General features: G+C 37.9%; 1 protein-coding gene across 2 annotated transcripts in view; it reads left to right on the forward strand.

The window, feature by feature from the left end:
• Positions 1 to 22,000, forward strand: part of fbxl4 (F-box and leucine-rich repeat protein 4) — a 108,092-nt gene extending 86,092 nt beyond the window's left edge. Inside the window, exons 6-8 of one of the 2 annotated variants that reach the window (XM_060820799.1) lie at positions 5,015 to 5,086; positions 10,076 to 10,388; positions 20,608 to 22,000. In XM_060820799.1, coding sequence (XP_060676782.1) covers positions 5,015 to 5,086; positions 10,076 to 10,388; positions 20,608 to 20,771 — 549 coding nt within the window. In that variant the 3' untranslated portion in view covers positions 20,772 to 22,000. Of the gene's footprint in view, positions 1 to 5,014; positions 5,087 to 10,075; positions 10,389 to 13,387; positions 13,453 to 20,607 lie in introns of those variants that run through there. The other variant, XM_060820809.1, reaches the window with a different exon arrangement.
• The last annotated feature ends 5,673 nt before the right edge of the window (positions 22,001 to 27,673 follow it).

The following is a 27,673-nucleotide window of genomic DNA, read 5'->3' on the forward strand; positions in this document are numbered from 1 at the left end:
GACCTCAGTGCGAAGTTCAAACAGACCCCCATTTTGGTTGTTGCAAGGATATTAACCTGAAGTGTGGAAATCTTGAATTGATGAAGTCCCCAGAAATGCTCTGTTGAGTAAGTTCTGGAGCTTTTTCAATGCCCTAAGCTTCAAGTGTCAATAAGAGTTAAAGTAAAGCTCTGATGGACTACTTTGATTCACAGCTGTATGTTAGAAACAAAGTAACATCAGATAGAACAGTTTCAGTAAAGCTCTTTGCAGTTGATTCCCCATGGACTATCCTTATGTCTTTTTGAATATGTGGCTGAATTTCAAGATCTTCAGTGATCTCCGCAGAGTGTTTTGAGTTTATTATTCAATCAATGGTGTGAAGAAGCTATTAAATTATTAGCTGTCTTTGATGAGGAATCTGATTAAACTCTTGCAGAAGCTAATCACTTGAAATTTAGAAGCTTTGAATTTTATGATTGGGAGAGTTTATTTTACCCAATCAAGAATGTAGGTGTCAGAACTCTGTTTGATCCTTAGGATTTTTTTTTCCCACGTGGCTTTTGAGGTCTGTCCATGGTAGTTACTGAGGACCATAGGGAATAGGTAGGGACATCATTACTATTGATTTTACATGTGTGTGTGAGACACCTATAGGGCTGGTGAGGGAAGAGGAAAGTGGGGATGTGCAATGGATGTTGGCAATGAACCTAACAACTTGTAAAATTACTGGGACGAAGACCCAGAGAACCTAACTAGACCTTCTAACCAGCCTGCCTTCGACTCCCCCTGTGACCACTCTCCTTCTGACACAGCAGGCCCAATTTTATCGTGTACCTCCCCACTCAGACTGAAAATTCAAGATTATTGAGCTACACAATAACAAATATTATAAAAAAGAGCTAGTATCCAGCACAGGACTCATTTTCAGCAATCACTCATTAATGAGTGTGATTGTCCTCCAAGCAATTCAATGTCACTGGTCACGGGTGGGTCTCCTGTGGCTGATCAGTCAGATCCAAGAGCCCCATCTCCAACCACACATTTGGTGGGTGTTTCCAGGATGTGGAAATCTCTAGTATTCCTTGCTGTAGTTCCTTTTCATACTTCCTTTTGCCAAAGAATTGCATCTTTTCATACAGCTTCTTCTAAGTAATTTTGTTCTGAAGGTGGGTCTCCCATGTATTGCAATCCACATTGCATTTCTTAAGGGAAGCCTTCAGGAAGTCATTGAAGCATTTCCTTTGTCCTCTTCACATTTGCATGCCTTCCTTGAGCTGGGTAAAGATGATTTGCTTTGGCAATTGGAACTCAATCGTCCTAAGCACGTCCAGCAGAATTGATTTTGGATGATCATGGCCTCAATATTGCTACTATTGACTGCCTCATGGAAGCTGATGTTAGTAAGCCTGTCCTCCCAGCTGTTGTGGAGAGTTTGTCTCAAATAGTTTTGATGATACTTCTCAAGGGTCTCCAGGTGGCAAGGATATGTAGTCCAAGTTTTGGAGCTTACAGCAGAGTTGGAAGGATGACTGCCTTATGCACAAGGATCTTGGTATCAGCATAGATGTCCCAGTTGTCAGAGGAGATTTTTAGTTGTGTAAAGAAGGCACTCATAAATTAGATGTTATGTTGAGTCTCCTCATCAATGTCAGCCTTAGATGAGAGGTAGTATTGAGAGAGATGGACCAGAACTTGATCTGAGCCAGGTTGATAAAAGATGCCCTAAAAGTAGTCTGTTCTGTCACCTATCTGGCTAGAAAACCATTTCCAGTGGGCTCATCTACCTACTGTCTGAAAAGCAAAGTCAAGCTCAATCTCAGAATCTGGAATGTATGAACTCTCATGAATGACAAGCAAAACAATCATCCCTTGTTGCACATGAATTCAGGCACTTCAGCATTGATATTGCTGCTTTGCAGGAGACACAAAGGACAGACGAAGGACAGTTGAGGAGAGAAGTGGTAGAACAGCACTGTAATGTGCTAAAATAATTGTATTGCACAGACATGAACAAAGAGGAAAAGGTAGTATAGAGGCAAATCTGATCAATAACAGTTTCTTCACATTTTGCATTTTTCTAAGTGAATCATTGGATTAGGTTCAATTGTAGTCTGTGGTTTGGCTAAAGATTAATTTAATAAGAGACAATTGGTATGTTTAATCTGTATTTTGTAGATGTTTGGAGCATTTTCTGTTTTTATAAAATTTTGGAGTGTTCAAATTAATTGACTGGGTGATGATACCTTTGTGGGACTCTGTTACTGTTCATATTTTTTTGAAATTCTGCGTGGGTTAGATAAGTGTCAATAATAAGTCATGAGTAGGTCTTGTGAAAAAGGGGGAATAGAGGGAAGCTATAGTGGGAGATGAAAGGCAATCATAATGTTGAAATGGTGTAACAGCATATGTGGAATAAGGCAGCTACTCTTTCAGTTTTGTCATGGTGATATACATTTTATTATTTCAAAAACCATTTGATGAGATAAGATGCCAAACTTGAGTGTGCAGTTCCTTGTGCTGCATTATCTCTTGGAATTGCCTACTCCAAAATAAAACCTTGTTCCATTTTTTATTCCACAGCAGCTAGCTTTGATTTATTTACTCATTTGTTTTATTTTGCCCAGTAATTTTACACTGTGGCATATCTTCCCAAATTCTGGTAGCTTGATTTTTCATAAGAGAATACCTTATAAAGTGGCAGGATATCTACATCAGATTAACTGAATAAAGCAGGAAAAGGAACCAGGGCTGTATTCAGTATTAGGGGAGTTGTTTTTATCTATTCAGTGATGTGCTTATCCAAGTCAGCCTCTGACACCAAAAGAAAGAGATGAACAACCAAATTAAATCCTAATGATTTTGGTTTATTCTGCTGCCAGAAAAAGAAAATTATCAAAACAATCCTCTTTTCCCCTGTCCCTCCCTATTATTAAGTAGATACAAGAAGATAAATGAGTTCAGTGTGAACCCAAGAGAGTGTGAATGGTGTATGAAATTTTAAGTGAATACAGAAAGTACTGTGCACTATCTGGCCTGAACCTAGACACATCTATTGAAAATTGAATGCAGTGGAATTCTAAGAATAGACTCAACTTTGGATTTACATCAATGCAAAAATAACTGAAATAACCAAGGAGACTATATGTAGAGTGCAGTAAAACTGAGGTGTAAAACTACCAACCCTCTGAGGAGACCATCTTGTAGCAGTTTGTGTTTTCATCAACCATGGGAATTTCTAGTATTATTTCTCTTACTGGCTGTGTTGGTCGTCATTGTGGTAATGGTCTATCTCTGTGTGAATATCCCTATTGTTTTGTAATTTGCTATTGGAATTTGCCTTGTTACTATTGACCCATTGCAGAAATCTGACAATGCCAGTCAGTATTTTTAGTGGGGTTTGGTGTACCAGTGAGTGACGAGGTGCAATTGTGTAGCTTAAATTCTCTACACCTGGTCAGTTTCTTAACCTAATCCAACTCAACCCAACCCAACCAAACCAACTGGGGAGAATTGGTGAACATGACGTGAGCATTTCCTCATGAGAATAGATGGAAAACCAGAAGCGGAACCACCCAGGACTGCGCATGTACACCTTTCAGCTTCAGTAGCGCAGAAGCTGATCGTTTGAGCAAATGTACTGGAACGCTTTTAAAAAACAAGAAAGATGAAAGAGAGAGATACTTTTTACATTAATTGTTGTGTATATCAATGTTCACAAACTAATAATTTACTTTACCTTAAATGTTGGGGAGGGCTTCTTACTGTGTTTTTCCCTGAATTACACACTTCAAGCAAAATGTTCCAATAACCTAGAAATAAGGTAACATCTGTGCTATGTTTCTATTGAAGCAACATGTCTGATTAATTTTATGACCAGCATTTCTTCAACCTGTGACTCGTTTATGGCTCATTTTGAGTGATGCAGAAGTTCTAAAACTTGGATTTAGAATTTAGAAGTAAATGGGATCCAGTGGTTCATTTATTCTGCAGTTTTCAATTTTCTTTTGCATCTCCAATTCAGTATCCCTGATGGTCTGCAAAATCATAGAAACACAAGATTATTGAGGTCAATGGCATCGATTCATTTCAAGGGAAACAAAATAAGGGCATGAGAGGTCAAGGAATAAAAAGATATGTTGATGGGATTAGCTGAAGAAGAGTGAAACAGGCTAATGTGAAGCATAATTCCAGTATGAAGTTACTGGGCTGATTGGTCTATTTTTGTGCTAGAAACATATAATATGCAGTAATACTGTTAAGTCATTGTTCTTATTTATTGTGAATGTTAATATGCTAAATATCTAACCAATTGCTCTGGACAGCTACCAGTCTTGATTCTTTATTTAGATGCTGAGCAACCAATATGATATATTTATGTATCATTTATTTTATTCTGTTTTGTGTAACTCAGTGCAGGACAGAGGATAAAATGATGCGACTGACTCTGTGTTCTGTTGCTGTAATCAGCATAATTTAATTGACTTGCAGCTTATAATTACTTTCATACTATGCATTACTCTATATGGTTTGTGTGCAGAAATTCCAGTTAACTATGGAATTCTTTGGTTGGCAGTGGTCAGTACTGTTCGATTCTGCCACTCTAGGTGGTTTACTATTGACAGTTTCTTTAGGTTGTCTGATCTGTGAATGTCACAGTTGCCACTTTATTTCTGGGACAGCACTGATCTATTCTGGTGCCACAAGCAGCCTTGCATGTTAGTAAAAGGTCTCAGCATTTTCAAGATTCCTCCCTTAGGGAGAGGTGTTCAGAGGCACAGAGCCCCTGGTAACAGCGATCTGTGCAGATTCACATCTAGAGGGAACTGCATTTTGAGCCTGTAATGATTTGTTTGGCCATGAGCTAATCGATGGTCTGAATACCTTGGGACTCATTAAACTGCATTTGTGGTAGATGTAACCTAAGTTTAGAGCAGTATTTTGAGAAAGGCAGTGACAGGTTTTAATGCCTAATTGACCTCTTTTCCCTTTGTTTCTCTATCCACGTTGCCTCTGATGTGTCCCATAACGGCAGCAAACAGCACTGCTCAGCATTCTGAACTTCTGCTTGGAACTTCAGCACCTCAGCCTTGGCAGCTGTGTCATGGTAAGAACTTGGAGTTGCATGAACTAATCATTTACTTCTGAGGTCAAGTATGGTCCTATTTGAGAGTACTGATAGCATAAAGTCTTTGAAATACCAAATTATTTCATAATTTTTTTAAAAGGGAGTATATCAAAAACACAAAATTGGGCAAATACTTACTATGGAATAAAATTGCCTGTAGAGAATGCGGTTTTCAAGAAATCATTAGTATGGGCACATTGTCATGAATTATACTTTTGCCTTAAATAATTCATAATTTATCATTTTCATCTAATACCTAATGAGAAAACACCATTGAATTAATTGAGCAGACTTTTAGGCTGCCTGTTCCCAGATTTAGATTTTTAGTTTCTGTTTGGATAAAAAGTTGATGTGCCATTTTTTTAGAACCAAATAAATTCTAAAATCTCCAAATACAAAGAAATGCTATCATATGCAATAGATAGGATGATTTTTATTTTAACAAGTCAGTCATAACTTTGCAGGTGAGAGAGATAGATATAACAACTGACAGAAACTTGCTAGAGATTTGCAGCTATTAAGCATTAGATTTTTCTCAATCTGCATACAAGGATTTGACATTTTTCTTTGTACATTATCAATAATTTGAATTGTAAACATAGGAGTAACTATCTCTGGAAAAGGATACAGGAAACAATCTTTTATCATTGGAACATAAATATTGTTTTTATTTTTCACACTTAAGTTATAAAATTATAGATATCTTTACTTTGTTATTATTCTGCTACTAGTACCATCTTGTGACTCCTCCAAACAAAACTTATATATTTATACTTTAATAAATCAAGTCACTGTATTGCTGTGAGAACATATTAAGATGTTTCTTGAAATGTATTATACTGAACCCAATCAGCTTTTCAACAATGATGATTATGTAAAATTAGCTTTCAGACACATATCAAGGCTCAAAAACTTCAGTTGTATTTGGGGAAAAGATTGTAAAACGGGCCTAAAAGTTGGTAGAAATGTGTTTACAATTATCGTCAAGACTATGTATGACAGATTTTGCAAAGCAATACTTCCAAGAAATGCACTTCTCTTCATAGTTGTCCTTTTTAAATTTCTATGGTCAAACTCATCCAAAGCAAGTGAAAGGTTTGTTTTGATGGGTGTGCTCTCACAAGGTTTGACTCCATATTATGGATTAAATTTAATGTGTTCCTGCTGATCTTTCAGGAATATGCAAGACTCTTAACTCAGGCAAAATGGTTGTTGGTGAATGATCTTGGTTTTTCTCATGAGGCGAAAATAACAGAACATTCTGCACTTGCAGCCATATTCTGTGAATATTGTTGACCTTGAGATTAAAATCCTCTCAGGATGAAATCAGAAGTGTACACTATCTGGTTGATGAGTTCACACTTAATTATTTTACTTTTCACTAGGGTAAGATATTATTTTCAGGCATTTTGAAATAGCAGCAATTCCCTGGGCTAAAATATGTGATTTGCATTCTACCATCAATTCACCTTACTGTAATTTTCAATAAAATGCCATCTAATAAGTTTAGATTTTTGAGCTGTGAACTCAAGAGTTTTTCTTTCAAACAAAAGATATTTTTACCTCATCCCTGCAACAAGAATTAAACTAACCTATACCAAAAACCATTGGTGAATAAATCAATATAAGCACTTTGAATAAAATGAAAGGGCATTGACGTTGAAATTGTTTTGTAGGGAGAACTTAACATGACTGAACTTTCTGTTTCTGCTGTTTGATGGAGATTTTAACCTGTTTTTAAAATAAATGTTCAACAAGCTTGTTAAATAGCAAGTAGAGAAGAATGTCAGGAAAACACAAAAAAATGTTTTTAGTATTCCACAATCTGATTTCAAATATATTGGTTAGTAAACTTTTACTTCCATAACTGTGAAAACAGTTGCAATGTTTGCAACTAATGCATATCTACGCTTTTTAAGAATGGTTAAATATTCTGAGGTTTTTGTGATGTAACTCAGTTGTCAAGTCATTTACAGTTTGTTGAGAAGAGAACATGCAGGATTCTTTTGATCAGTAGAAGACAGCAAAGATTTTCAACTATCTTATAACTTGATTGTAAGAAGATAAATGTGTTTAAGAAAAGCATGTGCAAATAATTTGAGTAGTTCTGCAGATTTTTTTTCCCATGAATTGCATTAGATTTGTATGTTGTGGACAACCCCTTTGTAAATAATTTGAAAACTCCAATAACACATTAGCTAAAATGATATTCTTTCATACCAAAATAGCCAATAGTATGATGGAAACTTCTATCTTTTTGAAGGTGAAGGAAAAGGCAGTGGAGAGATATTAATAACTCCTTAACATGCTTCATGTGTTTCTCACTTGGGAGAAAAAGTGAATGACTGTTATGAGTTTCAAAGAAGAGTCATGTTGGACTTGAAACATTTAACTCAGTTTCTGTGTCCACAGATGTTGCTGGACTGCTGAGTTTCTCCAGCACTTGCTGTTTTTATTTCAGATCACTAGCATCCATAGTATTTTGCTTTTGTTTTAATACCTGTTACTGCATCATTTCTAGATTTGTGCTGGTTGGTATTTTGGGTCTCCTCCCTTGCTGAACTGCTCTGTTGATGTCACTGCCAATTGTGTCTGGAGCAGTTTTATTCTTTTTAAAAGTCAGCAGCTTTGGATCTGCCTTGGACTGATACAGAGCTACTGCTGCCCCCAAGAGAACGGTCAACTGGCAAAGTGTGCAGCAGGTCTGCATTAATGGGTCTCACTGAGCCGAGCTAAATGGAAATATTTTAATAATTATAAATATGGAAGTTTGCATTCCATTGTTTCTTTTCTTAGAGAATAAAGTGGCAGGGGAAAGGTACTTGGGGATGGGGGGAGGGGGAGTGGGGTGGTCGGGGGTGGGGAGATGCAGCGTTAAGAATTGCCAGTCATTTTCAAAAACTTTAACATAAACATTTGAAGGGTCAATCGCTGATGTCCCTTAATACAACAGATGCTGGAGATCACGGTGGGTCAGACAGCATCCATGGAGAGAGCAAGCTAACCTTTCAAGTCTAGATGACTCTTCATCTCCCACATTCCATCTCTCCTGGAAAGAGGATTTGTCTGGTGATCTTTTAAATGACCCTTTGATCATTTTCTTACCTGGCTACACTGTATGTCATTGGCATTTGAGTAACAGATTGATGGAATAAACTATCACACATGGTACAAATTTTGTTGGTACAAATAAATTCTCGCTAAGAAGGAATGTTTACAGTAAGTTAAAAACACATTTGAAAACCTGTTTCTTTACATAGCCCAAGTTGGATGTATTCTACTACTTGAAAACAAAAAGTGCTGGAGAACACAGTAGGTCAGGTAGCATCCATGGAGAGAGGGTAAGCTAACATTTTGAGTCTGGATAACTCTTCATCGGAGCTGAAATGAAGTTTGGAGGGGGCAGCATTTATGCTATATGGTGCGAGGGGAGAGGTTTAGAGTGTTAGGGAAGGTGAGGACCCTGGGATGTTCCGTCCTTAGGTTCAAGGACAGAGGTGCGGTAAGTGGAGGAGATACGCTGGAGGGCAGCATCGACCACATGGGAGGGGAACATTGTGATCTTTGAAGAAGGAGGCCGACTAGGATTTTGTGGAATTGGTCATCCTGGGAACAGATGCAGCGGAGATGGAGGAATTAGCATAAGGGATGGCGTTTTTACAGGAAGCAGGGTGGGAGGAGGTTTAGTCCAAGTAGCTGTGGGTTTGTAGTAGATGTCTGTGGTTAGTCGGCTGCTGGTCGCCATCACTAGGGATATACTTCCCTCCCCACTCCTATCAGCTTTCCGGAGAGACCATTCCCTCAGCAATTCCCTTGTCAGATCCACACCCCCATCAGCCCACATCCAATTCCCAGCACCTTCCCCTGCCCCCACCAGAAGTGCAAAACCTGTACCCACAACTCCCCACTCACCTCTGTCCAAGACCCCAAAGGATGCTTTCACATCCATCAGAAATTTACCTGTGCCTTCACCAATGACATATACTGTAATCATTGCATCCGAAGTGCTCTCCTCTACATCGGGGAGACAGGATGCCAATTTGCAGATCCTTTCAGAGAATGGCTCTGTGACACCTGCACCGACCAACCCCACTGCCCCATGGCTGAACTCTTCAACTCCCCCCTCCCACTCCTCCAAGGACATGCAGGTCCTGGGCATCCTCCATTGTCAAGCCCTAACCGCCCGACGCCTTCAGACCCTGCAACCACACGGGATTAATGTGGATTTCACTAGTTTCCTCATTTTCCCTCCCCCACCTTATCCCAGTCTCAAGCCTCCAAATTGACACCGCTCTCCTGACTTGTCCATCATCTTTCCCATCTATTCGCTCCACCCTCCTCTCTGACCTATCAACACCTCCAACACTTCCGTCTACCTATCGCACTCTTAGCTACCCCCACCCAACCTTCTTCCATTTACCTATCAGCCTCCCACCCCACAAGCCTCATTCCTGATGAAAGGCTTATAATTAGAATGTTGATTCTCCTGTTCCTCAGATGCTGCCTGACCTGCTGTGCTTTTCTAGAACCACACTCTCGACTCTGATCTCCAGCATCTGCTGTCAGTTCAGATTAAGTGATTGGATTGTGAGAATGGCAGAGCAATGGTGTGTCTCCTGCCAGACTTGAAAGGACGGACAGTCCCAGTGGAGTGGGGGAAGGGGAGAGAGGACGTAGTGACAGAGAATTTAACAGATAAAGCTAAAAGAAAGGAAAGGAATGGGTCCACAATTTGTATGTGTTGAACTGGATATTGAGCCCACAAGGTTGGTAAAATGCCTAGTTGGAAGATGAGATGTTGTCCTCCAGTTTGCAATGTGATTCACTGGAGCTTACTACTTCTGTAGTGTGTACACCTTGAAGAAATCCCCAAACTTGTTTTTTTAATGAAGAACTTTATTTTTTCTGTAAGAACATCATTGAGATGAGATTCTGATTATTTTTAATTGTTGACCTTCTGCTGTCCAGGTTGATGACTATGACGTTGTGGCTAGCGTGATTGGTGCTAAGTGTAAAAAGCTACGATCCCTAGATTTGTGGAGATGTAAAAACATCACAGAAAATGGCATTGCTGCTATAGTATCAGGCTGCCGACTCCTGGAAGAACTGGATCTCGGATGGTGCCCAATGTTACAAAGTAGCACAGGATGCTTCATAAAGCTTGCTCGTAAACTGCCCAACTTGCGCAAGATCTTTTTGACAGCCAACAGATCTGTTTGTGACACAGATATCGAGGAGCTGGCTGAAAATTGCCCTCGTCTGTTCTATGTGGACATATTAGGTAAGAAAATGGTTTAACAGAATGAGACTTATGAATATGCTTTGCAAGATTAATTTGATTGTAAAGCAAAAAAAAGTATTTACAAGCTATGTCTTCCTCAGTAATCTGTAGTTTATAGTTTCATGGTCACACTTCTAGAATTGTTCAGTAAATGTGCTTTGTTTATGTGCTAAACTCAACATCAATAGGTGTACTCCACCACGGAATCTGACAGATGATAAACCCTTATTCTGTGATCAGGTTTCCAGGAAAAGCTGAGATTTCAACTTTGGAAAGAAAGTTTGTTTTTCTAAAGTAACTTCCAGCCTATTTTTGTGTACTCTGAATTAAGAAACAAGGAATTCATTAAGCCTGATCTTATACCTAATCTCTGTACAATAAAATTAAGCTGGTTTGTATTCTTTGCAGTTTGTGACATTTTGAATTGTGCTTAGAGACTACAATGTTATTTTAAAGTATTGCAGTTCATGGTTATAATCCTCTTCTCCCCCATCCCTAATATACTAAAGGAAATACCCTTATTAATTAAATGAATGTTATCAGTAAAACTGATAATCCCCTGCCTCCAAGCACCCTAAGCAGCAGCTGTGTGCCAGTAGGGCAGAGTGGATACTGCTGATAGTCTGACTAACCTTTGTTTCTTGTTAACTTAAATCCTATGACGCGCACAGCATAATTCATAGTTCCACCAAATAAGAAAAATGAGGCATATTCACAGATGCTCCATTCAAGAAAACTGGCTTCCATCTAAAGAAGGCTGAAAAACACTAAGATGTTAAACATTAAACTATTTTGCCTGCTAACTTCTTGACCTGTGTTGTTGCATGTACAATGCTTTATTGAACTTCATCAAAGTCAATCCAGTAGCAAGTTATACTTACTATTCCTTGTATTCCTTAACTTCTTTATCGTAATTTGAAGCAGCAATTCATTCAAAAGTACCACATTCCTTTGTGATTGAATTTAACTGAATCTTCAGTTTCAACAAAACCAGCAAAATCAACCCAGTACCAAGAATAAGTCTGAGTCTTGTTTAGTGTTTCATTCTGTGGCCCACAGAAACAAATAATGAATTGACTGTAGATCAATAAATTTCAGACAATGTGGACGTGTGCATCAGAGAGCTTAAGCATATAGAGTCATAGAGATGTACAGCATGGAAACAGACCCTTCGGTCCAACCCGTCCATGCTGACCAGATATCCCAACCCAATCTAGTCCCACCTGCCGGCCCATATCCCTCCAAACCCTTCCTATTCATATACCCATCCAAATGCCTCTTAAATGTTGCAATTGTACCAGCCTCCACCACATCCTCTGGCAGCTCATTCCATACACGTACCACCCTCTGTGTGAAAAAGTTGCCCCTTAGGTCTGTTCTATATCTTTCCCCTCTCACCCTAAACGTATGCCCTCTAGTTCTGGACTCCCCGACTGCAGGGAAAAGATTTTGTCTATTTATCCTATCCATGCTCCTCATAATTTTGTAAATCTCTATAAGGTCACCCCTCAGCTTCCGACACTTCAGGGAAAACAGCCCAGCCTGTTCAGCCTCTCCCTATAGCTCAGATCCTCCAACCCTGGCAACATCCTTGTAAATCTTTTCTGAATCCTTTCAAGTTTCACAACATCTTTCCAATAGGAAGGAGACCAGAATTGCACACAATATTCCAACAGTGGCCTAACCAATGTCCTGTTCAGCCATAACCTGACATCCCAACTCCTGTACTCAATACTCTGACCAATAAAGGTTAGAGCAATGTTACCCAATACGTTAGACATTAGTAATATGTGGGTATTTGTGAATCGAGATGACTGTAAGTGCATTCTGATCCATAAATGAAAAAGATTAATAGACTTGTTCCTTGAGCATGCAATCCTGATACCTGAATTCCATATAGTACACATAGGTAGTGTGATGTTTTTGTGCATTTGTTAGTAATGTGGTATCAGGAAAGCAGAGCATGCAAATGTTTTATTCTAGGTCTGCCTTTGGTTACCTTCTAAAGTGGTGCACAAGATTAGATTAGATTCCCTACAGTGTGGAAACAGGCCCTTCGGCCCAACCAATCCACACTGACCCTCTGAAGAGTAACCCACCCAGATCCACTTCCCTCTGCCTAATGCACCTAACACTATCAGCAATTTAGCATGGCCCATTCACCTGACCTGCACATCTTTGGACTGTGGGAGGAAAACAGAGCACCCGGAGGAAACCCACGCAGATTCGAAGAGAAACTCCACACACACAGTTGCCCAAGGCTGGAATCGAACCTGGGACCCTGGTGCTGTCAGGCAGCAGTGATAACCACTGAACCACCGTGCCGACCCTCGTGGATAAAATTGCAGAATTCTGCATAATGGAAGCAGCAACAATATTATATAGTCGAGAGGGCTGTCATCCCTATCATCAATTGGAATAGCGCTTAAGACTACCAGAAGAAAGCAAATCCAACAGTAATGAGCAGCTCCAATGGAGCCCATTATGGTGAAAGGCAAGTGGTATCCTACTATATTCTGGATAACATAGGGATGGAGTTTCTGGCAGGTATCATCTAATGAGAATCAACTCTGGATTGAGACTTAAAACACCAATTGCAAAAATTCAACAAAAATCTGAGCTGCAGTACTATGTTAGGGTAAAGACCAACATTTCAGCACATTATTTTGATAACTGTTAATTGTCTTTAGTGTTTTGTGGACATCCGCATTGAAATTCCTTTGGTTTTTCACAAATCAGCATGCTCATTTAACAAGTCCACCACTCCTTATTATCCATTATTGTTTTGCCTTACATCCATCCTTTTCAATTTCCTCTTTGCCACTCTCTTCCTTATAAAACCTTCGCAATCTCCTTTTTTTTTTGCATATTTCCACTTTTGTTCCTTGTATTATTTTCTTGGTTTTTATAGATCTTCTGATTTGCTGGATTTCCCACTATGTATTTTTGTGAACCTTTTCTTTAAGCTTGACACTTTTTTTATTTCTCATTTTTTGTAGTTAGCCCTTTAACTATCAAGATGGCTCACGTTGCCTTTTAGAGAACGTACTGATTACATATTGGACAAGGTATATAAAACTTGCCACCTCTCGTCTCTAAGTTTATTCATGAACCGTAAGCCCAATTTGCTGCACTTAATTTATTTTCCGTCTGTCCAAAGATTACTTTTTTAAATTTAAAACTTGAGTTTGTAGCTTTCCATCTAAAGCAATTTATGAAATTCAGTGATTCAGTGATCAATCTTTGCAAGATTCTTCTTGATTCTTCATTATTAAATATTCACTAAACTCTGAATTATTCGTTACTCTATTAGTTCTAAACATATTCTGGAAAACTGAATTGAATACAATCTAGAAGTTAGGAGCAAGTTAATTGTCTTTCCTACTTGAAATGTTCTGATTCTCCTAGTTTGGGCTCATCAAAATCTCCACCAATAACCATATAGTTTTTAATGTATACTTCCTTGATTTCCACACACCTAAATCCAGAAAATCAGTGTCTGAGATCCATATATTTTGCAGGGCTTTAATGAAATGGATGTAGAAATGTTTCCACAAATGGGGAAATCAAATCCTTAGACCATAAATATGAGATAGTAACCAATAAATCCCTTTCACAGTTCAGGAGAGACATGCGCGAAGAATGGTAAGAATGAAGAACTTGCTACTACAATAAGGAATTAATGTAAATACTGTGGATATATTTGAATGCAAGTGCATGATGAGCAGAGAGATAAAAGCATTTGTCAGTCAAGTTAAGTTAAGGAATATGGGGACAGGTTCATGTGGAGCATTATGAATTGTGTGAAAGTGTACAGGAACAGACATAGTCTATTATGCTCCTTGAGTCTGTTCTGCCACTCAATAAAATCATGGCTGAACTGTAACCTGAGGCCATGAGCTGGATTTGGAAGGAAAGATGACTGGAAACTGGCTCGCACTTTGCAAACATGCTCTGCAGAAGTATCATGCTGTGAGTGGACGAAAGTGTTTGAGAGTGTGACTTCTGCCCTTTGGTGCAAATAGGCCCCCAGATTGAGAGCTGCAAGTCGTTGTAACTAGCCAAAAATTCCGTAAGTCTGAGAATTCAATGGTGGGTGCCACCAGGACAGCAGAAAGAAGTCGTAAGGAGACTCCAGAAAGCTGAGTGCTGGGATATAGGGCAAGGAAGAAGGCTGAATGGGAAGGTGGTGGACTAGCCACCTGACCTATTGTGTGTACCCCCTGCTCTCAACATATGCAGCATGAGCATATAAATTCCTCATATCATTCATGCTCGTACTTAATGTCACTTTAATATCTTTGGTCAACAAAAAGCTACCAGTTTCAAAATTAACAAATCACTGAGCATCAGTTGCATTGAATCAACACTAACTCTCTAAATGAGCTTCATAGCTAAGTGCCTTTTCCCATACCATTGCACATTTCTTCTATTTTAAGCGTCATCCAATACCGTCTTGAATGTCTCAATTGACTCTGACTCCGTCACACTTCTGGGCAGTGCATTCCATTCATGAACAACTTACAGTGTGGACATTTTTTTCTCTCACCTCGCATTTGCTTCCTTTGCAAATCACTTTCAATCTGTGCACTCTAATTCCTGATTCTTTTTTCAAGTGGGAACAGTTTCTTCCAAATACTCTATCCAGACCCCTCATAATTTTGAAAACTTTTCTCAGATTTCCTCTTAGCTTTTCACTTCCAAGGGGAACAGTCCCAACTTCTCCAGTCTATCTACTTCACATTCACAGCAGTGTGTACCATTAGCAAGATGTCATGCAAATATTCTCCAAGGGACCTTCCCAACCAACAGCCACTGTCATCTAGAATAACAAGGGTAACAAATATATGGATATGTGACGCAGCAGATACATACCACTGGCAAGTTTCTCTTCAAACCACTCACCATCTTGACTTGGAAATATCTTGTCATTCATTAACTATTGCTGGTTAAACTCCCTCCCAAGTAGAATTATGGATGTACAAATGTTCAGGATAGCAGCTCAGCAGCACCTTTACAGGGACAACGAGGAGTGGGCAAGAAATGCTGGTCAAGCCAACAAAGATCAAGTCCTGTGCAGGATGAAAAAAAACTCAAAGCTACCTTAAATATCATGTACTTCAAAACTTCACTATTTTGTTCTTCTAGTTGTTTAGTACTTAATTAACAGTTCAGGTTTTTCATAGTGATGAACTGATCTTGAGATTTTCTCAACTAGTAAAAAGATTTTCGTTCCCAATAAATTTCTTGAATAATTTCTGAACTATTTCTTGTTAAAATATTTGAGATGTATTTAATTTCTTTAGCGTTATTCAAAAAACTTCCAAGAATCTAAATTAATAGATATAAAAAATAATGATTTATGGTTGCAATTATTAAATAATAATTTAATTTATTTCATTTAATTTTATTTAATTTCAGTTTTGATCCATTTTGCTTGAAAGGCCCCAGCACATTATTTCTGTAAATTTGTTTGTAGCAGGGTTTATTTACTTATGCCTGCTCATGTTTACCACATATGAGGTCAGTATGTGTGTGTGAGAACAAGAGAAATTTGTTTTGGATGGAACTTACATTTCATCTATTTTCTCATTTTAATGCAGCAGATATTTTGGTTGATAAAATAAAGCAGATTACAAATCTTAAGAAAAACTTAAACCTAAGCTAAATTAGCTGGAAATAATTTGAATTGCTTACATACTCATCCTCCAAAGTTATGAATAATTTGTGAAATTTTAATTGTGTTGATCATTTTCAATCAAGAAAGGATTTTATAGATATATTTACATGATCAACAAAAGTCTAGTATTTAACTCTTTCTTTCAATATCTATGTGGCAAAAGAGGGAATCCTGGAAAAAATTTCTAGAAAACTGTCGGAGGCGATGGATGAATAAAAATAAATGGGCTATAACATTTTGTTTGCCTGGGGTGCTCCAAGGTTGCTTTCTACAATGATGTTCGTGAGGAACACTGCAGAGGTCACGTGGGTAGGGTGGCCAGGGTGCTTTCTTTCTCTGGAAATTCAATGTAGTCTAGATAGCACTGCTTTCAAGTGGTAATATGTGAATAATTTTTGAGCCTTTAAATTTCTGATATTGCTGCAAATAGAATGTTTTTATTTCCAATTTACAAATTCCAAGAATTTATTTACATCAGGATGCAAAAGCAATTAATTAAAAATTTCAAGCTTAACATAATTTCATGGAACTGCCAAACTGAAATGATCATATATTTTGAAAAGTTATAAAGTAAATCATTTGAAAACATTGCATTTTGTATGTGTTGACCAACATCTTCATCTTGTGCACTATCTTGTCAGTAATCTAAATGCAAGATTCTATTCAACAGATATTGATGCTATATCCAAAGACAAGTACATATTTCATTGTAGGGAAACTGAAAGGTTATTTGTGATGTGCTGATGTAGATTGTCCAATCCTTACTTGTGGTTCCACAGTCTTCACTTGGATCATTGCATTCATCTTGTTAAGACTCCATGTTCCATTGTGAAGAATTTTTTTTTTCATTTTATGATATTGAATCCTTTCATTTGTACATTTTAGAAGGCATTAATCAAAAGTCATTAAGTTTACAAAATATTTCCGTAATAGAAACTTCTCCATTTATAGATCTCCCCTGAAAATTTAAGCTATTTTTCAATTAATTTCAAAGGGGTTTCCTCACCCTTCTTTTCTGTCTTCTTCCTCTCCTCTCTATGACATCACTTTCTGAAAAGATTTGCCGCACTGTTGGAGGCTCATGATCTGTAAGATTGATACATCATCTAACCTTTCCCCTACAAACTTTTGGACTGTCAAAGCTATTAGTGTAACTATTTCCGCAGTTATTTCATCTATTTTGTTCCCAATTTTACTTGTGATCTGGACTTTTACTTTTCTTTGTAAACTTTACTCCTTTTATGTTCCTTTTAAACAATCATCTAGAGCATTCAAGCATTACCAAAATTGTCAAACAGCGTAACTTTTCAATACAATAGAAAACAAGAAAAAAAAATCCAGCTTGGCATCAGTTTACTTCTGATATCCTTATCTAATTAATTTTTCTAACTTTTAGTGCAGCATTTCTTCCATCTTCGCAGTTTACAATTCAGTATTTTACAAAGAAACTACATTTAACCTACATCTTGTGAATTTCTAATTGAAAATATTTCTGAGGTAACTAGAGTTACCTCAGTTTCTTAATGTCGTATTTTAATAAAGACTCTTAGAAGTGATTCTTTGTTAAATTTGGCATAGGAAAGAAATGTCATTGTTTTTCATGGATATGCAGTCAGAACATTGTCTAAACTCTCACAGTCAAAGTGATACACTTTGACAATTTTAAAATTAGGTTTATTGTCACATGTACTCTCATGGGTGCACTGAAAAATAAACAAGTTGCCACTTACGATACCATCCTAGGTAGAAAGGTACCTAGGTACAGATTCCTCAGTACAAATTCTTGGGAAAAATTAGAAAAATAAAGAAATAGAATGTCCAGCTTTATAGGCCTTCTAAGCCAGTCGACCTTAGGTACAAAAGTACAAAGTCATAGGAATAAATTAGAAAAACAAAGAAATAAAAAGTTCAGAATAACAGTCTTTCCAACCCAGTCTGTGCCGATCCTCACCTCCAGACCACATGTGCCCTCACCTCCAGGCCAGGCCAAGCCAGCTCTCATCTCCAGCCCACAGCAGCCCTCACCTCCAGCCCACAGCAGCCCTCACCTCCAGGCCAGGCCAAGCCAGCCCTCACCTCCAGGCCAAGCCAGCTCTCACCTCCAGACCACAACAGCCCTCACCTCCAGACCACAGCAGCCCTCACCTCCGGACTCACCTCAAGGTCAGGACTCCACTCTGCATTCACCTCGAGGCCGGGAGTCCACGCTGAGGCTGAGAGACCGTGATGACTTCGCTCGAGGCTCAAGCTCAGGACATAAAAAGAAAGGAGGGAAAAAAACATGAAAAGAGGAGAAAAACAGAAACAGATAGAGCAGATGAGCTCCAGCTGAGGAGTCCTGCTTCTCCGCCATCATGTTAACAGGGAATCTTTACTTGTCCTGCCCAGAGAAATTGAAGATTGGTGTAGCTTTCATACCTGAATGTCAAGCAAAAATTGTTCTGCAGAAAGATGACAGAGGTCTTCATAATCAACCGGTGTGCTCACACCTAGTGTTACGGTTCATTTGAACTGAGCTCAACAATTGTGGAACATGTCAGTTGTAAGTGTGTGCTTGGTTCCCCCCAGTGATCGGGTGAGAAAAGCAACTCACTTAGTCATGCTGAGTTTGCAAATAATAAAATTCTAGATCCATTCTTTGTCTCTCTTAAATCAGCTGACCTTTGGTACTGTGCATATGTCCTCACTGACTCTGGGCCAACACAAGAGAAAGTTAAGATTGTTCCTGGTCCTCATCACTATCTAGTGACTCCAGCTGGAAAACATGTTGATCAGGCTTCTCTGTTGATATAACCATGAAGATAAGCCACTTGGGCAACATCCCCAAAAGGCTTCTGGCATCAGTGGAACCAGATAGCAACGAGAGAGGACAGAAGATTATGGTAGATATGGGGAAAATGTACTCACGAGGAAACATCTATTCAATTGGAAAACTGAAAATAAATACTGCCAACTGTTAAATTTGTCAGGCACTTCTTTTTAAATGAAGTTTAAAAAAAAATCCTGCAAGTATCTTAGATCTAGGGAAGTGCCATCCTGTAAGTGGACATTATTAAGGTGCCACCAAATACAACAACTAAACCAGCACTGTTTTTGAACCTATTATCAAGTGTAACTTTTAAAATAAAATGTTTTGGGCCGGCACACATGCTTTGATTCTTTGGTTGGAAACACAGAAGTATTGTGTGCAGTTCTCATGGATTTAGTATCATTCCTCTCCTTCCTATCATCTGTTGCTGGCATTCAGTTCCACAGTAAAAGTCACACTTCACTACCTCTCCCTGTTCTTCATGTGTGAACAACTTTATTGTGAGGAGCATTATAACCAACCTGATTCTGTCCTTCCTTCATTGCCCACGTCCCCCAATGAGGCTTTGCTGGATAAGCATCCGAGATCTGGATTGGGGCATGAAGCCAGACTGTAGTCCTCATTTGAAAGCAATATGTTTAATGCTTATTTTCCTATTTCACTTGTAGATTGATTTTTCTTATGAAGGAACGCTACAGTCAGTAGCATTCTGTGTTTCTTTACTTCTCTGCTGAGACGAAATCAACTGATATCTCTGATAAGAGGCAAAAGTGAGGACTGCAGATGCTCGAGATTAGAGTCAAGGTTAGAGTGATGTTGGAAATGCACATCAGGTCAGGCAGCATCCGAGGAGCAGGAAAATCGACGTTTCAGGCAGGAGCCCTTCATCAGGAATGATCCCTGATGAAGGGCTCCTGCCCGAAACATCAGTTTTCCTGCTCGTATGCAGCCTGACCTGCTGTGCGTTTCCTGCACTACTTTAATCTTGACAAATATCTATGATACACTGAGAAGTTATATATGCATTTGCTTGTTGTCAACTTTTTCCACCTAACCCAGTGAAGTTGCTGCTGCAGTATCACTGCTGGGATAGAGTCATTAAATTATAGTCAGTTTAGTTAGGTTGTTCCCATATAAATATGCTCATTGGAATCTACAGTTGAAATAGAAAAATAAGAAAGAAAAGACTTTAAAATGGGGACTGCAAACTGTCTTCATGCTCTGATCCAATTAGTCTGCTGCATCTAATCAAATTATACCTGAACATTGTATTTTCTTACTTGGTTTCCTGTCTTTTAGTCTTACACTCATCAGAACAACGCTCAAGAATGCCAATTTAAGTGGGACACCAACATTTATAGTGGAGGAGAATGCTGATTGGTTGACAAGTGGACTCTGACTGGTAGAGGCATTATGAAGGATAATGCACCACTTGATAATTGAAATGGAAGTCAAATGAGCTCACATTCCTCAATTTCCACATTGAGAAATTGACCAGGGCTTTTCTTTTACTGCAAACGTGCTTTCAATTGTCAGTGTATGTCTTGAGATTCTAGTGGTTTTGTGCTATAAATTTGGCAAGACTAAAAGCTTCAGCAAACTTTGTATTTCCTTCAATATTACAGAAGCAATATTATTACAGATTCCACTTGCTGATTGACCTTTTTTTTGCACCTCAAGTAATTCCTGATTATTTAACATATGAATTATTTGTTTTTATTTTCCTATAGGTACACGAATGGTGAGCCCTGCGGCCTTACGAAAGCTACTTCAATTCTGTAAAGAGCTCTGTCTTCTAGACATTTCCTTCTGTTCTCAGATTGATAGTCGGGTGGTTCAAGAGCTCAGTGCCAACTTTCCAAATGTGTCAATTAAGAAGAGTTACACCCAGTGACCAATCTTACACCCAGTGACCAACCTTACTGTATCCCAAATGATTAATCAGCTCTCTAGTCCTGTTTTGGTTTCTGGGGTTTAACAAAATGAATCTTAAGCTGAATTCCTTCACTATTTGGCACCATTTCCACATTAGAGTCCTTTGTCCTGGGAAGGTGCCAAAAGGTGTGATTATTGCAATCATTTAGAGTTGATTTGGGCTCTCAGAACTAAATTAATGATGACAATGAGTTAAAATAAAGGTTTACAAAGAGCCAAACATGTGTCTTTCTAATAAGTCAATAAGTCAAGGTAATGCAAGGTAAATAAATTACCTTTAACTGTGTTCCTATGATAATTGCTTTAATAAATGAGTAAAATTAAAAGATAACTAAGAAACCTATTTTTTTCTCCCAAACATATATTTTTGAATGTGCAAGATTATATCACGCTGCTTACAGAAGCTCAACTTAGTGGAATGGTTCAGAGTAGAACTGATATCAAGGGGCTTAGACAGAAGAAGGTGTATTGTTTGGAAGCTTGAATTGAGACTCTGTTTTGCATTTTGATATTTACTTTGTTCACTGAGCAACATATATCAAAGAATTGTATTCTTGCTACAAAACTCATTGCACGTTATTGTGCTGAAGGTGAAATATTTGATGTATCACCAACTGTCCCTCAAATTGAGGATGAAGTCTACTCAGGGTCATGAGTTTCTCCCATGGGTCTGTATGTGACTGAGCTGGCTGGTTTTGACAGGTCTTTGGGCTCATGGGACAGGACGTCCGAGGAGGCAGTAAGATCCAGAGTGGCGGACTTGTTTCGATTTGCTCCGTTCTCTGCTGCCATTCTGCCTTGTCATTAAAGTCTTGGAACTTGAAGCCTGACGTGGCTTGACGGACAGGTTATCTCCTTACGAAGTGATTTGTAGCCCTCCCCGTCATGAAGGTCAATGCTGCCTCACTTCCCTTAGAGTGTCTTTGAAGCTTTTCCTTTTTTCTCCTCTGGAATGTGTATTTGAGCATTAAGTTGGTATGGACTGACTTTTAACCTATTTTTGAAGAAAGTTTTAGAATTTTGATGTTTCTCATGTTATTGTCACAATAATTCACCTATCCCTGTACAAAAAACTACGTGGTGAGATGGAATGTTGTTAGAAAATAAATTTATGCATGATACAGTTTTCTTTGTTAGTACTTCAATGTAATTAAGTTTAATGTTCTTTATCTTTAATGTAGGTGTAAAACACAATGCAGGATTAAACTACAAGGAGTTTAAATTAAAGATATGATCTTAAAACAAGCTGAAATGTACTATTTAAAATGTTTCTATTTTGATTTCCTACATTTCATTTTGATTATTAGTGAAAATATGCTTTGCAGTAGATAAGAGTTCTTCGAATCTGACTGCTATACAAAATTATAGTTATATTAGCATTTGTTAAAACAAGACTAATATGGACTTTAAAAGAAAGGTTAAGTCAGGAGCCATTTACTGTGGATGCTGGAAATCTGAACTAAAACCAGAAAAGTGCTTGAATTACTCAGAAAGTCAAGCATCATTTTGTGGAGAGAGAAACAGAGTTGCATTTCAGATCAATAATGAAAGGTCATGAAAACGAGTTTCTGTTTCCACAGATGCTGCTGGCTGCATTTTAAAGCATGTGCTGTTTTTATTAAAGCTTAGATTAGGGATTATTTATCAGATTTACATGAATGTATATTTGGTTTAAAAAAACAGGTTTTCATTGAATATGTGCTTATTTGCACAATAAATTAGATAAATTTTAAATATTTTATGATATATGTTTCAGTCAACTTTCTTCTCCTGTGTAAATCTTCTAAATTTGCATAGAATCCTCAAATTCAAGGATACCTCTGAATGCAAAGAAAATAATAATCCAATTTCAGATCAGCTCATGATAACCTTTCTGTTTACAATCCCTGTTGTTTTTTTTCAGGTAGGCTTCTTCTAGTCTGACATCTGTTGTCACTGTGAATGATAATATTGTTCCCTGTGTACTTAGTGTTTGAAAGTGCTCACACAAGTGAATTAAGACTGTGATCATGCAACAGCAGGTTTATGAAGAAATAAACTGAAATTGATTTCTGAGAAATTCAAAATAAAAGTGTATTGGTATTTAGATGACTCACCAAAGTCACGTTATAATGGCTTTTAAAAGTAGTGATAAAGTAAATGTTGGGATTTATACGATATTTTTAAATTGCTTGACCTTAAACTCTCAAAGTAGGTTCAAATGTGTATATAATGATTTAAAAAAATTGAACTGTGAAAAATCTTCCTTTACTATTAATGAGTAAATATTTGTTCACAATGCTAATATCATATTGCCACCAAAATGATTATAACTTGTTTTAAAAAATAATAGGAATGAAGAATGGTAGAAGATCCATTGTTACCAAAATAATATGCATCTGTTTGTACTAACCATGCTGCCAACAGAAATGAAAGATATGGATATTTAAACAAGAGTCTTCTGCATCCATTTTGCATAAAGTATGATTCGATATACTTTGTAAAGTTATTTGAATGTTAAACAATTTATTTTGGAAATCTGTTTTGTTTGTGCAAAATTTCAGACTAAGTCTATTCTCTCAACCAAGGCAGTACGTATTGTTGACCTTCATTTTGCATTAACAAAAGTAAAAACAAGTTTCTACTGTTGCATTTGAAACAAATAATTAGCATTAATTTATTTGCTTTCTCAGATCAATAAGTCCCTCCCCAACCCTCATGTGCAAAGTTTACAGTGTGTAGGTGACAAAATAAAGAATCTATAATAATCAGGATACTGAGTTTAATCCTACAAATGCTTAAGCACCCTATGACATTGAAATGAACATGTTTTCTAATGTATTGGTAGAAGGGGATGTTATGAAAATATTATTCCTTTGTCCAACCTTGGAAATCACTGCTGCATTAAAGAAATATTTTGGAAAAAGCACTTTTTAAAATTTGTACTGTAAAAGTCTGTAAGAGAAATCATTTTTAATTCTAGCACTTCATTGGATCCTGTTTAAAAAAAGTTTACATTCATAATTAGAGAATCTTAATGTTGACCTTAAATGCTGTCATTTAGTTTTTTTTTGTCAAATAACAGACAGTAAACTACTCCAGAGTTGTCTCTTTGACTTCACATTTTTGTTGTTTGTTCAGCTTTATGTATGAACCAGTGAAGTGATTCACATGAAAGCAAGAGAGAGGATAATTTTGTCAAATACATGTATGGTGTTTGTATTTTGTGATGTCTGCTTATGTACAGCAATGGTCAATGAGCTCCAGATCTAAAGGTTTGAAGTTGACAAATTAGCTTTTCCGAATTAACTGAAAGGAAATAAATCTGTTGGGAATTTGGGAGATTGAAGGGGATATAGTGAGAGGTATCTCCTAGACTGTTTAAGCAGAGGGGTTTCATATTCAGATTGCAAGGAAGTTGAAACTGCAAAAAGATTAAAAATTAACAGAAGACTTCAAGTGTCCTGCAGATTTAGACATTGTAGGGTTTTATTTGTTGTCAGAATTCCAAAACACTATTTGTACTTTGGGCAGTTCCTTGTTAATGTTCTGATTCATCAGCACAACTTGGTAATAAATGATGAAATTAAGACATTTTCTTCATGGTGTTGTAATGTAAACCTTCACAAGGTGACTGACACTCTGCGGGAAAGTCAGTGTAACACATGTTCACAGGGCCGTAGGGTGCATTTCAACAGAAAACATGCTGTCTGTCCATCTCAACGACCTGACCATCTGCTTTTGGTTGGATGTGCCACAAAGTTACAGGGTTGTTGGAAATCATACAAAAGTTTTCTTACCCTCCCAGCTAGAGAAACAATTCATGAAAGTGGAGAAAAATGAAAAAAGGGAAGATGAGTTGTCACAAAAGCTGCATTTTTAAGCATTTCTAAAATTAAAGTGCAATGTTTTCTTGAATTTTAGTTTACATTAGATTACATTACATGAGTGTATGCATTTTGTAGCAACAGACAATTGATTTTTTGACACAATAACTTGTGTCACATTTTAACAAATCTGGTTTTGATGAATTGTATTTTTGAAGGCTTGGGATAATGTAGCACCATCCCTCTAATTTTTGACGTAAAAGAATGCTTGTGTTTGATGCTTTGAAAAGTAATTATTTTTATAAACATTTCTTGTGTTAATAAAATCTTTCAATGCTATAATCTAATTATATGGGTGCTATTTATTATTCCAGGGGTGAAGCTTCACACTTTTCCACTCACTGCTTTGCAGTTGTAATTACTAATTGTGACCTTGATTGTGAAGCTTCATGCTGCCTGATATTAAATGCAGTCAGTGTACCTCATTAAATGGAAGTACTTTGATCAATAATGGCAGATAGATATTGGAAAAATAGTTACCAAGATTGTTTACTTCTGAATGAATGACAAAGGACTCATTCAGAAGTTGACAACAGCCATGATCGGAAGCTTTAAAGTAGGTTTAAAATTATAGGCATACAATACTGCAGTTAATTCTCTGCTGTCAACGCAAATAAATTTCAAACATACTGGCATACCTTGGCTCCCAATGTCAGGACCAAAGCAATTTCTGAGCCTGCACAGATGGATGGAGAGACCATAGGGGCAATTTTGCTGGCAGAGGCTGCCAGTACTTTAAGGGAATGCCAGCAAGACATTAATTAAGGACAGTGGTCCACCCCTTTGAACAGCCAGTGCAGTCAGGTGGCCAGCAGCTTTGCACTCTTGGCAGTGCCAACATTCTGGTGAGCCTCTGTGGAAGCTGCAAAGAGGACAGGGCATTTTCGCTTGATGTGCTCATGAAGGGTTGGTAAGTGGAAAGTAGATGTTCAGGTGCCCGGCAGACTGGCCTTGATAATGAGAGGGGAAAATCCTCAGGCAACATCTAAACTGCTGTATGACCACAGAACCTTTGAAAAAGAATCCACTCCTCATGAAGCTCCTCATTGAAACTTCAGCTTGTAGAGTCGCCGTCAACAGCCCGATGAATTGGCCAACCTCCTCCTATTGGGTGGTGTTCCCACCTTGGATGATATTTTTTCTGAAAGTGTGAACACATTGAGCTTCCTTTGGTGCCCTCTGCAGCTATTTTACCACCTCTCAGCCTGTCTCCAAAGGCTGGTCAAACAGTGGCCTCACTGCCTCAAAAGTGGAATCATAACTCAGTTCAAGGTATTATGACAGTAAAATGGGAAGCTGGGCACTAAAATTGGTCAGGCAGTCCATTGGATCAACTGGTCTCTTTCTTGGCTTGCTAAAATATATTTTTAATGTTATGAAAACATATCTATTTCTGTTCTCATTCTGAAACGTTAAGGATATTTTTTTCTGCCTCAGCACAGGGAAGGATCAGTACATCCATAGTATACTGTGTCCATGTCCACACTTATCTGTTTTTCCTGTCCAAAGTCAAACACTAGTGCTTTCCTGCATCGATTTCCCTCTGGCTGGCCTTTGTTCCGGCTCTGGTTTCTGATACTATCATCTTTGAAGTTGTTTTATCGAGCAATAACAGCCAGAGGATATGCAGATCCATTGGAAATGTTTATGTTAATATTTTAAGCTTAACTTGGAGATGAGGTGGGTGAGGCAGTGGGAGCCGTTAGCCTGTTACCTTATTCTGCCAAGCCCTTCAACCAACTTCTGAGGTGCATCCTAACCATAGCTCCAGACAAAAGAAGTCAGAAATGCCTCTTCCTAATTTAACTAAAAGCCATATTTTGCTTCCCATTCCAAGTCTCTTTTGGGGGAATGTCTACAATTTCATAAAAGTGGCAAAGACCCAAAGCTAGAGATTTTCTACCCTGGTGTTTCTTAGAGAAAAAAAGTCAGGAACATTGACACTTTAAAATTTTCTAGAGCTTAGTCTGAGTGTCTGCATCTTCAGTCAGGTACAGCACACGATTACAATAGTGAAATACTGGGGATGATGGAAATCTAAAAGATAGAAAAAGCTGGAAATGCTCAGCAGATCAGACAGTGTTTGTGAAGAGAACTTATGCTTTCTGTTATTGAAACTGACCTGGTGAAAGGTTATTGAGCTGAAAAGTGAAACGTGTTTCTCTTCACATTTGTGAAGAGCCAGACAAACTGAGTATTTCTAGCATTTTCTGTTTTTATTTCATACAATTTTCTGTTGGGGAAAATGAAACAATCAAACTACAGCACAAATGTGTTAACTGTATTTTATACCCTAGAGCTATTTGTCCTTAGCTGGTGGTGGCATGCAAACATTTGGTCCAAAAATATTGAGATCTTAATATCATAAAATACATTGGAATGGTAATATATAAAGGGCAGAGAGGCATGAGTTTTTCAAGGATGTCTGGGAAAATGTTTATGATTAATATATTCTGGCTCAGTGAGGAAAGGGCATTACAGAATCTGGTTCTGGGAATGAGCTGGGTAAAATGGATCAGTAACAAGTGGGAACATTTATATAATAGTGGTGGCCATAGTATCATTACGTTTAGGTTAGCGGCTGAAAGTGACAAGAACCAATCTAAATTAAAAATACTTGATTGGTAGAAGAGCAATTTCACTAGTGTGAGAAGAGGTCTGATCGAAGTCATTAGAATCAAACATTGAACAACGGATTGTTTTTAGATAGAGCTAAGGTACAGTCAAGGTGCATTTCCTTGCGATTGAAAGATAGACAATCAGTTCCAGAGCTCCCGGGATGATGAAGCAGTGATAACACACATATGAGAGATATCAGTTTGAAAATGAGTACGAACCACGCTGAATTTAGGAAATTCAGTGTGCAGATATAAAATGAAAATTGGAGAGGCAATAAGACTGAAAAATGCCCAGAAGTTAATATCAAAGGGAATCCAACTTTCTTTTCAGGCATATCAATGACAAAGTGTAGAAAAGGGAGACGTAGGCTGGTAAA

This window comes from Hemiscyllium ocellatum, chromosome 3 (assembly GCF_020745735.1).
Source record: "Hemiscyllium ocellatum isolate sHemOce1 chromosome 3, sHemOce1.pat.X.cur, whole genome shotgun sequence".
Taxonomy (NCBI): domain Eukaryota; kingdom Metazoa; phylum Chordata; class Chondrichthyes; order Orectolobiformes; family Hemiscylliidae; genus Hemiscyllium; species Hemiscyllium ocellatum.